Source organism: Mus caroli, unplaced genomic scaffold (genome assembly GCF_978045245.1).
Source record: "Mus caroli unplaced genomic scaffold, Mus_caroli_1 scaffold_5, whole genome shotgun sequence".
Classification (NCBI taxonomy): Eukaryota; Metazoa; Chordata; class Mammalia; order Rodentia; family Muridae; genus Mus; species Mus caroli.
In genome coordinates this window covers 65,320,400-65,336,270 of record NW_028227260.1, presented here as the reverse complement: position 1 = coordinate 65,336,270, position 15,871 = coordinate 65,320,400, and the positions used below count along the sequence as shown (strand labels likewise).

Sequence of the window (15,871 nt, the reverse complement as noted above, 5' to 3'; positions counted from 1 at the left end):
AAATATTGTTACCTGATGTGTCTGAGTTCTTTTTCCTGCCTTTTAATTCTTTAATTGGTGGAGAATGAACACAATCAAGACCCCAAGACAGTAATGGTACAGTAATCCACTTCACACCCGCCACTGTCCTGGATTAAGGTAAGTGCCCATTGTGTTTCTCCACAAGAACCTTGGCCAGGTATAGTGGTGCACATCTTTAATCCATGCATTTAGGAGGCAGAAGCAGGAAGTGGATCTCTTTGAGTCTGAAGCCAGCCTAATCTACATAGCAGGTTCCTGGCCAGCAAGGGCTACATAGTGAAACCCCATTTCAACAAAGACAGAAACATAAAAAACAAGAGACTAAAGGGAAATGGGGGCAGGAAGCTTTCTTCTTGAGGAGCAGCAGCAGTGAGAGGCCATGTTGGGGCAAGGCACTCAGCTCTCAAGAAAGACTAAAGGGAAGGCATGTACTGGGCAGTTTCTGGCCAACCCGACACACAGCAGGGTCATCGAAGAAAAGGGAACCTCGGTTGAGAAAATTCCCCCATCAGATTGGCCTGTAGGCCAATGTCTGGGGCATTTTCTTATTTAATAATTGATGTGGGAAGACCTAGCTCACTGTGGATGGTGCTTGCTCCTCTAGGACAGGTAGGAGGTCCCCTGAGCTATATCCACTCTGGGCAAGGGGTTCTGGATTGTACAAAAAAGCAAGTTAGGCAAGCCAGTAAGCAGCATTTCTCTGTGGTCTCTGCTTTACTTCCTGCATCCAGGCTCCCTCCAGCCTTAAGATTCTGCCCTGGCTTCCCTTCATGATGGACTATACCCAGTAAGGTAAAAGAAACCCTCTCCTCCCCAAGTTGGTTTTGGTCAGTATTTTACCACAGCAAGAGAAAGCAAACTAGAATAGAAACTTGTACCAGTATGGTCATTGCTGTGACAGAGTTGCCCGCATTTTGGAAAGGGTTGTGGTAGAGTGTGAAATGTTGGGCTAGAAAAGCTGTTGAGTGGTCACTGCTTAATGGACCACTCCATTAACAAACACCTTGGGAGGCTGAGAGAACTGCAGGCGATGAAGGCCTGGTTTGTGAGGTTTCAGAGGGAAGTTTGAAAGTACTTAGAAGGATGAAATAAACCCTTATCTCCTGTGTGGCTAGTTTTTAACTTAACAGGCTAAAGCCATCCTCACCTGACCAAACTCCTCCCTCAGATTGCCTGGAGGCAAGTCTGTAGGACTCCCCACCCCCATTAATGATTGATTGCTGTAAGATGGCCCATCCTGTAGTAGGCCTTGACTCCCTGGCCAGGTGCTCCTGGGTTCCATCAGAAAGCAGCCTCCAAGGCTTCTGCTTCAGTTCCTGCCTCCAGACTTTTGCCTTGAGTCTTACTCTGACTTCCCTCCCTGAGAGTAACTTGAGAATTGTAAGCTGAAATGAAAACCTTTCTTCCCCAAGTCACTGTTACCTCTACTGTTTTTTTTAAACTTCTATTATTATTATTACTATTATGTAAGTACACTGTAGCTGTCTTCAGACACTCCAGAAGAGGGCATCAAATCTCATTACAGATGGGTTTGAGCCACCATGTGGTTGCTGGGATTTGAACTCAGGACCTTCGGAAGAGCAGTCAGTGCTCTTAACCGATGAGCCATATCTCCAGCCCCACCCATACTGTTTTATCACACTAGAAGCCCTAAAATTATTGTTAAGCCGCCTATCAATAGAAAGCAAACTAGAACCCAGAAGGACTGCAGAAATGGCTGCCTAGGAACAGACTGCAGAAATGCCTGTGGGGGCTGAACGTGGTGGCGCATGCCTTTAATTCCAGCACTCAGGAGGCAGAGGCAGGCGGGTTTCTGAGTTCGAGGCCAGCCTGGTCTACAAAGTGAGTTCCAGGACAGCCAGGGCTAACACAGAGAAACCCTGCCTGGAAACACCACCATCCCCCCCCCCCAAAAGAAAGAAATGTCTGTGGGGAGCAAGCCGTTAATGTGAGCGAGCTCAGTATGCTTGCTTGCTTGCTTGCTTTTTAACTGTCAGAAAGAGCAAATTCTGTACACCAGAAGGCCAAGGGGACAAGCCTTCTGGGCTTGGCAAGTACAACTGGGAGATCTAAAGGTCTCTACAGTCAGTTGGGAGGAAGAACCAACCTCTTCAGTAAGATCTCGGTAACTGTTTCAACTTAAGGAGACCCAATACCAGACCCGGAGGCACTATGGGTCACCTCCATAGCCCAGTGAAAGGAAGAGCAAGGAACAGGTAGGTCTCACCCCACCAATGTATATGTATGCATATACAGCCAACCATGAACTAGATCACAGACATTTTCTTAGCTTTTCATCCTAGCTGGGGGGGAGACTAGGCACCAGCATAGTTTTCAATTTTTCAATGGTGATGTGACAGAATATTCACTGGGCCTTTAGGGTACTACAGAAGTCTGTCATTCTCTCATCATACACCCCTACCTGCACCCTCTTGATCCACATCCCTGCCTCCAGCCCAATTCACAGCCCACCTTATATGCTGCATGAGTAGTGCTAGGAAATCTAACAGTCTGGGCAGGTCCCTGGAAAGGAAAGCCAGGGTCAGAAGTGAAGTCTTGGCACCCGTAGAAGGCATAAAGAGGTCTGTTATAAAACCCAGTGAATGGGAGAACATAGGGACAATCCAACCCCTCAATATTAACTGGGTCCCAAACATTTTCTTCACAGTTCCAACCTAACTGAAAGAGAACTTAGACACCAGTATTTTCTAGGCTCTCCAACCACAACGAACCTTCAGGATGTGACAGAGATGTGACTTTTTCTATTCTTACCCCCCTAGAACCCTTGTGCTACCCTCCCCCTCCCCCACCCCCAGCTCCACTCTCCTATCTCCCTCTACTGCACCCTAATCCCACTTTGTGTTTCTCAAGCACTACTTCAAAATCAAATGGTAAGGTAAGTCAAGGTTAGCTTAGGGGCCTTGACTTCATTCTGTTTGGTTTAGTTCTGTTTGTTTTAGGAAGACAATCAATATCCCCAATAAGAGTTTAAGATCTTTATAAAGAAGAGATGCCCGGTACTTGATCTAGTGGAAGAAGGACTATAGATGCAAATCTCCACACCCCAACAACAATGACCAAAAAGTCCTGTTTTCTTAGCACTTCCAATCTAGGTGAGGGAGAGTGTGCATCAGTGTTTTCTGGGTCCTCCGACCAACGTGAGCCTTCGGATACTTTAGAGGCTTGACATTCTCTAGTCCTATACTCCCCACCTGGCCCCTTCACACACACTTGACTTGATCCTCCCCACCACCATCGCCACACTTGGAGAAGAGTGGTCTGTGTTGTAGGTTTGGGAGGATAGCTAAGCTAGTACCCGGGGCCCTCTCCTCCCGAATATTAACTAGATCACAGATATTTGTTTTGTGTATCCATCCTAGGTGATGGAGAATCTAGGAGCCAGTATTTTCTAAGTGTTCCAATGTGGATGGAACATTATGATACTACAAAGATCAGACTTTCTCTCTTCCTAGACTCCCAACCTCCCCCATACTAACCTCCCCTACTCCTCTCCCAGAACCCAGATGACCCTAAGCCTATCTTCTGGGCTCCATAATTACTGCTGGGAAATCTAAATGAGGTCTGTACAGGTCTCTGGAAAAGAGAGTCGTGCTCCAAAGTGAGGTCTTGCCATCTTTATAAATAAGGCAGTTCACTACCTGACCCAATATAAGGAAAAACACAGAAATGGCTGCCCCCTTACAAAATAGCAACCAGAGGACAGTGCCGTAGTGCACACCTTTAATGACAGTACTAGGGGAGGCCAGAAGCAGGCTAGTGGATCTCTGTGAGTTGGGGTGAATCTGATATATATAGCAAATTCAGGTCCAGCAGAACTACATACTGAGACTTTGTGTCAAGAAAACATTCTCTAGAGCACAGCCATTTCTTGTGCTCTAGGGTAGTTGAAGAATAAACAATGCCGCTTGCTGTTCTCTAGTATCATCCCTCAGAGAGCAGCCACGAGTCTTTAGCCTGCTGCCACAAAGGTGTGACAGTCTCTTCTAATGTCGCACTGCCCCAACTCCAGCACACCACCTCACTTTCTGGTCCCCCAGACCTGTGCACCACCACGCACCGTGCCCTGTCGTTCATTCCTCCACCTTAAGTACTCCACAAGGACTGTTTGAAAGTCTGGTGCTCATTACAGATCCACTGGGAAATCGAGTCCAGTTGTGCAGTGAGTTCTTGCTGGCTTTGTAAGGTAGGAGGTCCCAATATTTAATGCATCCAGAGGAAGAACATAGGGCAGCCCACCTCCAAGGCTTTAAACTAGATCAGACATTTTCTTGCTGCTTCCCATAGAGCTGAAACCTAGCAGCGAGTGTGTTTGTTCTAAGCCCTCTAATGAGGAAGCACATTTAGGGTAGGTACTACCAAAGTGTGCTATTTTCTAGTTCTTGTCCCACCTCTTTGCCCATCACCATCTTACCCCACGTAACCCCATAGCTCCTGCCACGAGCCCCACCTGTCATGGCGCTGGTTCCAGCCTCATGCCCACCCCCACCATCTGTGCTCCTTGAATACTGCTGGGAACTAACAGTCTGTGCCTGTTGATAGATAAGGAAAGTCAAGCTCTGGGAGTCCCAGTATCTGACACAGTGAAAGGAGGGGTATAAGAATGTCTCCTACAGCCCAGCCTTCGCTCAGATACTGTTAAGCTTTTCCACCCCAGCAGAGAGAGAAGTCAGACTCCAGTTTTTTTCCCATGCCCTTAGAGGATAGGGGTATAAAGTACAATGGCATTCTCTTATACTACAGCTCTGCAGAACTCCCTGCCTGCTCCTGGCCCATTTCCTCACCTCCACGTCTCACCTCCCATCTACTGGTTCCCAACCACCGTCCCCCACTGCCTGCTGATCCCACCCAGCCTCCTATTCTATACAAGTGCTGGAAACTGGAAGGGTAGATTGGGAAGGACAAGCTCCATGGTTGGAAGATCTAATACCTGATCCAGTAAAAAGAAGTACACAGGACCTACTCCCTCATCCCAATACTCACTAGATCACAGAGATTTCCTTAATACTTCTACCCTAGCTGAAGGAAAATGTAGTGGTCAATGTTTTCTAAGACCTCCTTGGAAGATAGGCATTTAGGATACTACAGAGGTGTGTCATTCTCTGGTTCTACCCATTCCCAATACCCGAGGCTCTCCAGACTCCACCCCCTCAACTTGACCCCACCCCATCACGAGCTGTGATAAAAACTTGAAGCTCTGGCCCAAACCCTCAGGCCTTTATTCACAGCACCCACCTAGACTTGGGTATCAGCTCCACCAACAAGGTCTCCCTCTACAGAAGCCGAATCCCGGAGCTATGTCTGAAGAGCAAAGCCCCAAGACCTCTGAAGCAGAATGCAGTGCAATGGACTTGCCGGAATTCGAGGATGAAGAAAACTGGTTTTTCAAAGGTAAAGACCTATTTTCTTTTTATAGTTACCGGAAAGAGGAAAGTGACTCCTCTGGGCACGAGTCCAGGGACACTGTTTCTTTCAAATTCCCCAGGAGCAAAGGGGAAACCATCTCCTGTCTCCCCAGGTTTTTCATTTCTCATGCCACCTCTCCCTTGATATCTAAGTAATATCATCCTAGGATCCTTAGTTTTCTCCAAAGCTGTCAAACTAAACCAGAGATTCCCTTTAACTGGAGGCAACCAGAATGATGAACAACACAGACTGTTGCGAATGAACTAAAGTTAGGAAACCGTGTGGACCTGGAGGTGGTAGACTGTTGGAAAGGATTGTCTTTTATAGATTAGAATGTTCCAGTATGAGCCTGCAGTTAGCATCTTCTTTCTACATTCTCCTCGAATGTGGGTTATCTCCTAAATCAAACTGAAGGACCTACGCAAGAACAACAAAAAAACTTATAAACTAAGACATTTAACATATACGTTGGATTCATTTTTTTCTCCTTAAGAAAGTAAGCAGGAAGCCAGGCAGGGGAGGTGTGTGCCCTTAATCTCAGTACTCAGGAGGCAGAGGCAGGTGGACCTCTAAATTCAAGGCCATCTTGGTCTACAGAGTGAGTTCCAAGAGAGCCAGGACTACACAGAGAAACCCTGCATTGAAAAAAAAAACAAACAAAACAAAACAAGAAACAGAAAGTGAACTAGATATGGTAGCATATTTAATGCTAGCCCCTCGGAAGGCATAGGTAGGCAAACCTCTTTGACTCTGAGGCTAGCCTGTTCTACATAGAGAACTCCAGGCCAGCTAGGGCTATATACAGTGAGACCCTACCTCCAAACAAACAAAATATCAATAAAGTTGTTTAAGCTTCCTCCATAACAGCCCATAAAATCTATATATTCTTGCTCCTATACCTCCTAAAACATGGAATACATGTGAGGATATTTTCAAAGTGCTTTGACTTCTAACACATTAAACACGAGTTTTATTTGCATTTGAGTCTGTGTATGTTTTAATCCTCAGTTTGCCTTTTTATTCTCTTTTTGTTTCTTTCGCAGTTCTGGGATTCCAGCCTGGGCCGTCCTCTGCTCTGGGCAAGTATTGCACCTTGGAACCCCACCCCCAACCCCCACCTTGATATTTTTGCTTCTGTTGTTGTTGTCATTTTGGTTTTTATTTATGCGTTGACAGTCTAGGTTTAAAAAAAAAAACAAAAACCAAAAAATAAACCAATACCAAAACCAAAACCCAACAGTTAAGCCTTCATGGGAATGAACTCAGCAGCTCGGGTTCTCTCCGTTAGCGCTGGAGTGGGCCTGGTCTGAAGAGGAACTCAGGTACCTTTTTGTTCTGCATCCCCCTTTAAGCTCATTTTCCTTCACCCATTTTAAGAACCTAATGTGTTTGAAAAAGTGCTAAATAATGCTGAAATTAATTTAGGGCTGAAGGGATTTTTTTCCAAGTTTACTTACAAATAGTCAAAACAATAAATGAAAATACTATTTCTTTGGTATGTGTAAACACAAAATTTAAAACACTAAAAAAGGTAGTAAAAGACAACTTTTAATTCTTTTCCTTTTATATTCTTGCTTGTTTAAAGGGCCCAATCTCCAACTATTCCACAGGTTGTAAACAAAAAATCTCTGTTGTATTTAGCTTCAACAATATCATTGAGCAGGTAGCAGTCTTCTGCACCCAACAGCTTAAGCCCAAGAGGCCTTTGAACCCAACCCCTCCTTTCTACCACCCTTTGCTTCCTATCTGCACTTTCACATTTGATTTTTTGTGATCACAGATGATGACACCGACATTCAGGCAGATAAGCCACTGAGGTAAGTAAGTTGTGCAACACTTTCTTCACGTCAGCAATGGTCACCTTTGGTGTCAGCAGCTGATTTCCACCCAAGTGAACAAGAAATGCATCTTGCATGACCTTGCCACACAATTTGATGCTCAGCACAGAAATGTACACTTCCATGAGACATCATAGAGCAGTAGCTGGGAATCTATGACACTCCCCCCGCCCCAAAAAGAAAAGAGCCTTTAGTCTTCTTGTGGATTGAAACTGGTAACTTGCTGTGACTTTTTAAAAAATGTGTTACTGCAGTAGACTAAAAAGTTTTCTTTGGACTTTTATTTCCCACAGTGTTTCTGAAGCCCTTGTTATGAACATGGTAGATAGCAACTTCTCTTTTGTACTCAGTTTTCATGGGGGATGTTCCCAAGGCCAGAAGCATTCTAGTTGCTAAGGCTAGTGAATGAGGCACAGTGTCCCAGAGAACTGATAATGGAATTCTCAGAAACTCTAGGAGAAAATGTAGCCTATTTGTTTCATGAAAACAGAGGGTGGGAACACAAGCACAGCCACACCAACTTGTAGAATCTTGGTCTAGACTGCCTTGAAAAGCACACATTCTCCACTGTGGATGGTCCAGGGCCCAAATTGCAATATAGTTAAATCATTTAGGGACTACTGTTAGGAACAAATCTGTTTCTGTTAAAAGTATTGGGAATCGCCGGGTGATGGTGGCGCACACCTTTAATCCCAAGCACTTGGGAGGCAGAGGCAGGCGGATTTCTGAGTTTGAGGCCAGCCTGGTCTATAAAGTGAGTTCCAGGACAGCCAGGGCTATACAGAGAAACCCTGTCTCGAAAAACCAAAAAAAAAAATTAGGCTAGTGATTGTGACGTGAACCAAAAACAAGAACAAACTGGATAAAATTCCAAAACTGAAGCTTTTTAAAGAAAAGTGTTTGGGGAACAAAATACACATATCAAGTAAGCCAGTAGAAGTGCAACAAAGTTATAGTCAAAAAACAGATTCACGCCGGGCGGTGGTGGCACATGCCTTTAATTCCAGCACTTGGGAGGCAGAGGCAGGCGTATTTCTGAGTTCGAGGCCAGCCTGGTCTACAGAGTGAGTTCCAGGACAGCCAAGGCTACACAGAGAAACCTCGCTATTTCAGTTCTTAAGTCTATACAATGAAAAGGTTACTCTAGGTGACACCCTTCAGCTTTTAGATTTTGTTCAAGGCATTTTTCTGAAGTAAATCATAGTTATTCAATCATTTATTTGGCCCCTGATTTTACTTTAAGCAACAGATTAGTACGTCTGTTTCTGAATTGCATGTAGTCTGTCATTGAGATAAATGACTCTCCAGTACATTTATTATTATGACACTTTTCTCTAGCGACGCCGAATTTCTTCACCTGCAAGATATTCTTCAGGAGGACAAAGTCAGCAGTACCAATGATGAGGACACTTGCCAAGCTGTAAGTGGTCCAAGGAAGACAGAAACACACCAAGATGGGACTCTGAAAAAACACAAATATCAAGGGTGGATAAGCTCTAAACATGATGCAATAGATATGGTACTAGGATAATGATAATGATGTCCACTGAAAACTGAACCAAGCTAAGATTGTATTTAATTGTTTTCCAGACGATCCCCTATAGTCAGGAGTTATAAGAGCTTGTGAGCTAGCTGTACAATGTGGGTGGTGGAAATTAAACTCAGGCCTTCTGGAATAGCAGTGAGAACTACTAAGTGCTCTGCTAACTCTCCGGCCCATAGTACATCCATTTTTGAAAGCCTCACTTTAAAAGTTTCCAAACAAATCTTGGGGAGAGGGGAGCTCATGGGGCTGGAGTGGGGGTGGAGAACTAGGAGGAGTGGAAGGAGGGAAATGCAGTCAAAATGTTATGTATGTGAGAAGAGCTTTTTAAAAATCCAAACAAACTGATAATGTGTCTAATTATATACCCCAAGAATTTTCCTTGGTAGTATATACCATGAATAAACTAAAGTGTAACTGCACACGTAGCAAGTTTATTCTTGGCCGAATTATTGAAGCACAGTATACAGAAAGCGCAGTGACAGTACTAACTTACTGTGTGTCATTCAGCTTCTGGCGCACTGTGTATTTTTAGTATCATTTTCTAAAGTGTGTGTCTGTGAAAAGGTATTTTAGCCCATAAAAAGTTATTTTAAAAGCCAGATGTAGTGTGATCCTAGCATGTCTATGGTGAGGTGAGAGGCAGAGACAGAATGGTCTGGAAAGTTGTAGGCCAGTTAACCTGAACTATGCAGCATGGCAGGAACAAGACTTACCCTGCCCCAGAGAAGGTAGAAGGTGAGAGCCAATCTCTCTCTCTCTCTCTCTCTCTCTCTCTCTCTCTCTCTCTCTCTCTCTCTCTCTCTCTCTCTCTCTCTCTCCCTCTCCCTCTTTCTCCCTCTCTCTCCCTCCCTCCCTTCCTCCCTCTCCCTCTCCCTTTTTCTCTCTCTCTCTCTCTCTCTCTCTCTCTCTCTCACACACACACACGCACGCGTACGCGCACACACATACACTTTAAAATTTGAACAAGACACAGCATCAATACAGCCTTGTGTGCTTAGACACACCCCATAGAGTTTTAGCACTATGCCTTGGGGTGGAGGTTGCCAGCAAAAGGAATGTAAATGTGGAAATTGTGATATTAGATGAACAATGTAGAGGATGTGTGCTTAAAGTTTGAGAGCTGAAACCAGGTGACAAATTGTTCATCTCTCTGTGTGTGTCTGAAATGACCAAAATGCAATTAAAGTATTTGCAAATTTGCAATATCGAATACATGAAAATTGAGAATTTACTTCCAAAGTAAAGATTCTTTCCAAGTAGCTGCTATTTGCCTACCCTGAAGCCAGGACACTAGCCCTGGGGAGCTAAGGTGAATGAGACTAGACAGATATAACCTTCTCCACTCCTCCTTCTTTCCTTATTTATTTATGAAACAAAGTCTCACTGTACAACTCACTCTGTAGACTAGGCTGGCCCTCAAACTCACAGAGATCTGGTTGCCTCTGCCTCCTAAGGGCTGGTGGGATTAAAAACTGGGCTTCGAGCCCTCAGTGTTGCCTCTACCTCACCAGTGCTGGGACTGCAGATGTGTATTGCCACATTCAGATTTCCTTTTGGGATTTTGAAAGAAAGAAAATAAATGTGAGCAGTAATAAAAGTCAATTGAGGATTATAGTCAGCAACCAAAGCCACTAAAATATTCTAGAACCAAGTCAAACTTCTTCAGGGTATCTGGTGCTTTCATTAATGTGAGCAATCTACCATTATAAGAACATTGGCCGGGCGGTGGTGACGCATGCCTTTAATCCCAGCACTTGGGAGGCAGAGGCAGGCAGATTTCTGAGTTCGAGGCCAGCCTGGTCTACAAAGTGAGTTCCAGGACAGCCAGGGCTATACAGAGAAAGCCTGTCTCGAAAAACCAAAAAAAAAAAAAAAAAAAGAACATTGTACCCAAGGCCCATTTTCTCAAAACTTATCAAGGTATCTATACTAATGATCTCGATGTGGGAGAGAAGCAGTAGTCCAGTCATAAGGTACAACTATTTACTAAGCTTTGTCCCAACTTTATTCTCATCAGTTAAGACTATCAACTCTAGGGTTAACATTAAGACAAAAGTCCTCCTTTGACAGCCAAAAATTACTACTTCAATTTTGACTTTCCCCTGTGTCTTTATCACTCCATAGGAATGTACTGAAGATGATGAAACCAGTTACAGTGGCAGCGACATAGACAATAATGTGAAAGTCACCACTGGCAACATTAAAGCAAGCCCCTCCATGTATACGTATGTATTCTCCATGTATATGTATGTCCTTGGGTTATGGAACATCCAGGGAGGAGAAATAAAATAGGAGTTGGCTCTCCATTAACTGTGCTTAGTCTTATCCTTGGTATCAGTTGAGAAGCAACGTAGGAACATGATGAAGTCTGTAATGACAAAGTGTTGTAGTGATCTGGTCTGTAGTTCCACACATCAGTTGCAATATGCTGCTGTTCCTTTATGGGATAGATTGTTTTTGTCTACTTTGTTTTGTGTGTACCTTTTCTCATAGATGATTTTGGTATGAAATTATGTAGGATTTTGCTTTTGTGGGCCTGGCTCTCATTTTTGTAGGAAGTCAGAGAGTTCAAAGAGTAAAAGAGACCCTAAGTCTATTTGTATTAATGTGACTTCTCTTGAGTACAAGCAATGTCCTAGAGAAGAACTTTCATGCTCTGTCCTTTCAGTACTGTCATTTGTCATGTGCTAGTGGAGGCTTACATTTTTTTCTTCTTTTTTTTTTCCTTTTTCCTTTTATTGGATATTTTCTTTATTTACATTTCAAATGTTATATCCCCTTTCCACATCCCCCCCAAAACCCTTTATCCCATCCTCCCTCCCCTGCTTCTATGAGGATGTTCCTCCACCCACCCACCCACTCCCACCTCCCCGCCCTCAGTTCCCCTACACTGGGGCATCTATCAAGCTTTCATAGGACCAAGGGCCTCTCTTCCCATTGATGCATGACAAGGCCATCCTCTGCTACATATGCAGCTGGAGCCACGTGTACTCTTCGTTGATGACTTAGTCCCTGGGAGCTCTTGGAGTTGGTTTATATTGTTCTTCCTGTGGGGTTACAAACCCCTTCAACTTCTTCAGTCCTTTCTCTAGCTCCTCCATTGGGGACCCTGTGCTTAGTCTAATGGTTGGCTTCAAGCATCCATCTCTGTATTTGTCAGGCTCTGGCAGGGGGAGGCCCACATTTGATGTCTTTTTTCCTTTGAAATGGAGAAATAGTCAGGTAAGATAGTGCACACCTTTCATTCTAGCACTTGGGAGGCAGAAGCAGGATTTCTAGGCCAACCTGCTCCACATAGTAGCTTCCACTTGCCTCTGCCTCCCAGACTGCTGGTGGAATAAAGGCTGGCCTTGAGCTCTCCATCACTGTCTCTACCTCACCACATTGCCACTTCCAGATTTCTTTTTGAGAGCTACGTAGAGTGTGATTTACATAGTGGCTTCTAGGCTGGTTAGGACTATGTAGTAAGAGCCTGTCTCAAAGGAGGTGGGGTTAGATAGCCTGTCTTAGTTCAAATATAAATGGGTCATATTTTCATGTGTGTGCATGAATGATTTTCATGTCTCTCTAAGTTGTTGGATTTAGCCTATTGACAGTTGATTACACTATATATTCTAGGGAGGTGCTCACTAATCAGAACCCACAAGCTGACCAAGACCTGGAAGAAACTGAATCAGGTATCTTTCTTGCCCTTTGGATTGTTATTAAAGTCACACATTGCATCCTTGCAGCCTGACATACATACAGGGAATTTAAAGGCACTGGAAGCCAGGTCTAGGGTGCACACCTTTAAGCCTAGCACTCCAGCACTTAGAGAGGCAACTGACAAGTATCTGTGACTTGCCAACATGGTCTACATAACAAGTTCTAGGCAAGCTAGGGCTAAATAGTGAGACCTTACCAAATAAATAACTAACCAAATAATAAATAAGACAATGGAGGGATAATCAGGATGTAGCTCACTAGTTATAGTACTTGCCTTGCATGAAAGAAGCCCTTGGCGCCGGGCGTGGTGGCGCACGCCTTTAATCCCAGCACTCGGGAGGCAGAGGCAGGCGGATTTCTGAGTTCGAGGCCAGCCTGGTCTACAAAGTAAGTTCTAGGACAGCCAGAGCTATACAGAGAAACCCTGTCTCGAAACAAACAAACAAACAAACAAAAAAGAAGCCCTTGGTTAGAGTCCTTAGCACTACAAAAGCAGAGTATGATATAATCCCAGTATCCAGGAGACAGAAGGCACCCTATCCCATTCCGAGGATGGTCTAGGCAGTCAAAGAACATCAAGGGTAAGGAAGAGACACAAATGGTCACTGTTCCCACAGATTACACTGTACTTTGGCCACAAGGGAGGACTCTAGCTCAAGGACTGTCCCTGGTGTCCTTTCCCACTCAGACATCCCCAGATAAGCACCCACTCCTTTCTCCTTTGTTAACAAACTAAGTTCAAGGCTCTTGAATCTGGCCAAGGAGGAGCCCCAGCAGGCTGGTTCAGCTGAGATCCCTGGGGAGTAGATAAGGTTTTCACCTGTAGGATCCAGATTGTGAGTAATAGTTATCAAGAAAAAAAGGAAATGAGAGAAATGAGACCTTGAAGGAACTGGGAGAATCTGAAGCAGTACAAGTTTATAGGGTCCTAATGTTCAGACCACACTAAACTGTACTGCTGCCCCTGGAACCAGAATCCCTGAAGCTACAATCACAGTGAAGGAGTAGAAGCTAGGAAAGAGCTGAGCAGCCAATCCCCAGCCAGTCCTCCTTCTGAGATCCCACCTCTTAGGCTCTGACTTTCCAGAACAATTGAGCTCTGAGAATATAGAATAGACCCACTGACTCAAACACTCTCCATGACTTGGCAGAATAGAGGGGAAAAAAAGAAAAACAGTGTCTCCTATAAAGAACTAAAACCATGTGGCTCAGTAGTTAAAAGCTCATATTGCTCTTACAGAGGAGGACCCACGCTTGATCCCCAGCACCTGTGTCAAGCTGCTCACAATCACCTATAATTTCATCTCCAGGAGACCCAACTCCTATTACCCCTGTAGGCACTAGCACTTGTATAAATTAGATAAAAGACACACAACTGCTTTTAAAAAGATTTATTTATTATTATATCTAAGTACACTATAGCTGTCTTCAGATGCACCAGAAGAGGGTGTCAGATCTCATTAAGGATGGTTGTGAGCCACCATGTGGTTGCTGGGATTTGAACTCAGGACCTTTGGAAGAGCAGTCAGTGTTCTTAACCACTGAGCCATCTCTCTAGCCCAACACACAACTTTTATCATTTACAGTAAACCTTAAACAGCTCAAGAGCTGGGCAGATATAGCACTCATGTAACACAGAGACATATAATTTTCAAAATAATAATAAAACACCATGAACATTTTCCTGGAAAGAAGTGAGGTAAATAGTTATTGGCTAAGCTTGGCATTAAGTAGAACTGACGTTTAGTAATCAAATCAGTGTAATTTCTTTATAAGTTTTCTTAAAAGGTAAAGTCACATTTCACACAAAGGAAAAGGATTTTATAGTTTCTGTAGTGCCTTCTGCCTTTCACAGCGTCAGAACTATAGTTTACAAAGCAAACCAATGACAACATCCATAGGTAAAGAAGGAAACAGACATTTAACTGTTTAGCATTGCATGTATTGGCAAGTACTCTTACACACATGCACACTCACAGGTTTGACAGCATGCAACTTAACCAGCTGCATCTCCAGCCCCATACTGCCTTTCCACGTAGGCATCTAATATAGCTGAAATACTAATGTTTGGCCTTTAATATAAGCAATCAACTGGATGGTGGTAGCACACACCTTTAATCCCAGTGCTCAGGAGATAGAGGCAGGCAGATCTCTCTGAGTTCAAAGTCTGCCTGGTCTACAAAGGAGGTTCCAGGACGGCCAGGGCCATTACACAGAAAAACCTCCCAAACAACAAAACACAGAAAGAGAATCGATAAGACTTGGTAGACCTTGGAAGGCCCCTTTTCTAAAGATGTTCACGAGGGAGGCATTACTGAAAAATAGAGAATAATTGAAAACCTTTCTTCCACAGATGGTGCCATGAACCCAACTGATTAAGCAGGCAGGCAGAAACGTGTCACCATCAGCTATCATTGTGCATGAGGATGCATAAATGAAGTCCTGATGGAAAACAAACAAACAAACATCTCTACTGAAAACAAATCTATACCAAACTGCTAAAATAAATGGAAAATACTTAATTTGAGCCTGGCTGTTTTGAAAATTGGAAATCCTTGTTCAAAATGAAAATCACCGCAAAACAATCTAAAGTCATCTACCGACTAACTAGGGTGTTTGATGCTTGCCAAACTTCCAATAAATTCTGCTTGAAACCTATGAGTTTCTGTGTCACTGTTTCTCATTATCCCTTCCTTGTCATGCTAATTATGCTAATTACCTCGTTTGTTCCTTTCCTTTCCCTTTTGGTTTGGTTTGGTTGGTAGTTGGTTTTTAGAGACAAGGCTTCTCTGTGTAGCCCTGGCTGTCCTGGAACTCACTCTATAGAGCAGAGATCTGTCTACCTCTGCCTCCAGAGTGCTGGAATTAAAGACATACACCATCATGATCAGCTTTTTCCCTTTTCTTTTTTCTTTTTTTCTTTTCTTCTTTTTTTTTTTCCCCGAGACAGGGTTTCTCTATATAGTCCTGGCTGTCCTGGAACTCACTCTGTAGACCAGGCTGGCCTCGAACTCAGAAATCCGCCTGCCTCTGCCTCCCAAGTGCTGAGATTAAAGGCGTGCACCACCACGCCCAGCGACCAACTTTTTTCCTTTTCTTAAAATGTAGTTTGGGATGCTGCTGGCTCATGCCTTTAATCCCTGCAAAAGAGGCAAAACCTGTGGGTCTTTAAATTAAAAGCCAGCTGCTCATAGTGAGGTCCAGTTCAGGACTACATAGTGAGATCCTGTCTCAAAATAAACTTTAAATTAGTTTAGTTGTGTAGATTAATTTCTTATATTTTCTGTTGCTTTTGTTAAGTGTGCTGAGAACACAAACACTATAACAATATAAAAAA

General features: G+C 43.8%; 1 protein-coding gene across 1 annotated transcript; it reads left to right on the top strand.

Moving 5' to 3' along the window:
* The first annotated feature begins 5,270 nt into the window (after positions 1–5,270).
* Positions 5,271–15,181, top strand: LOC110287197 (testis-specific protein TSX). Its single transcript, XM_021153852.2, has 7 exons — positions 5,271–5,430; positions 6,489–6,524; positions 7,226–7,262; positions 8,622–8,703; positions 10,954–11,054; positions 12,448–12,506; positions 14,888–15,181. Exons 1-7 carry the CDS (start codon positions 5,337–5,339, stop codon positions 14,911–14,913), a joined length of 435 nt encoding a protein of 144 aa, XP_021009511.1. The 5' UTR covers positions 5,271–5,336; the 3' UTR covers positions 14,914–15,181.
* The last annotated feature ends 690 nt before the right edge of the window (positions 15,182–15,871 follow it).

Excerpts from the sequence above, each read along its gene's own strand:
- LOC110287197 (XM_021153852.2), top strand. The coding sequence starts at position 5,337 with ATGTCTGAAGAGCAAAGCCCCAAGACCTCTGAAGCAGAATGCAGTGCA. Across the intron at positions 5,431-6,488 it reads AGAAAACTGGTTTTTCAAAG|TTCTGGGATTCCAGCCTGGG; the intron begins GTAAAGACCTAT and ends TTTCTTTCGCAG. Across the intron at positions 8,704-10,953 it reads ATGAGGACACTTGCCAAGCT|GAATGTACTGAAGATGATGA; the intron begins GTAAGTGGTCCA and ends ATCACTCCATAG.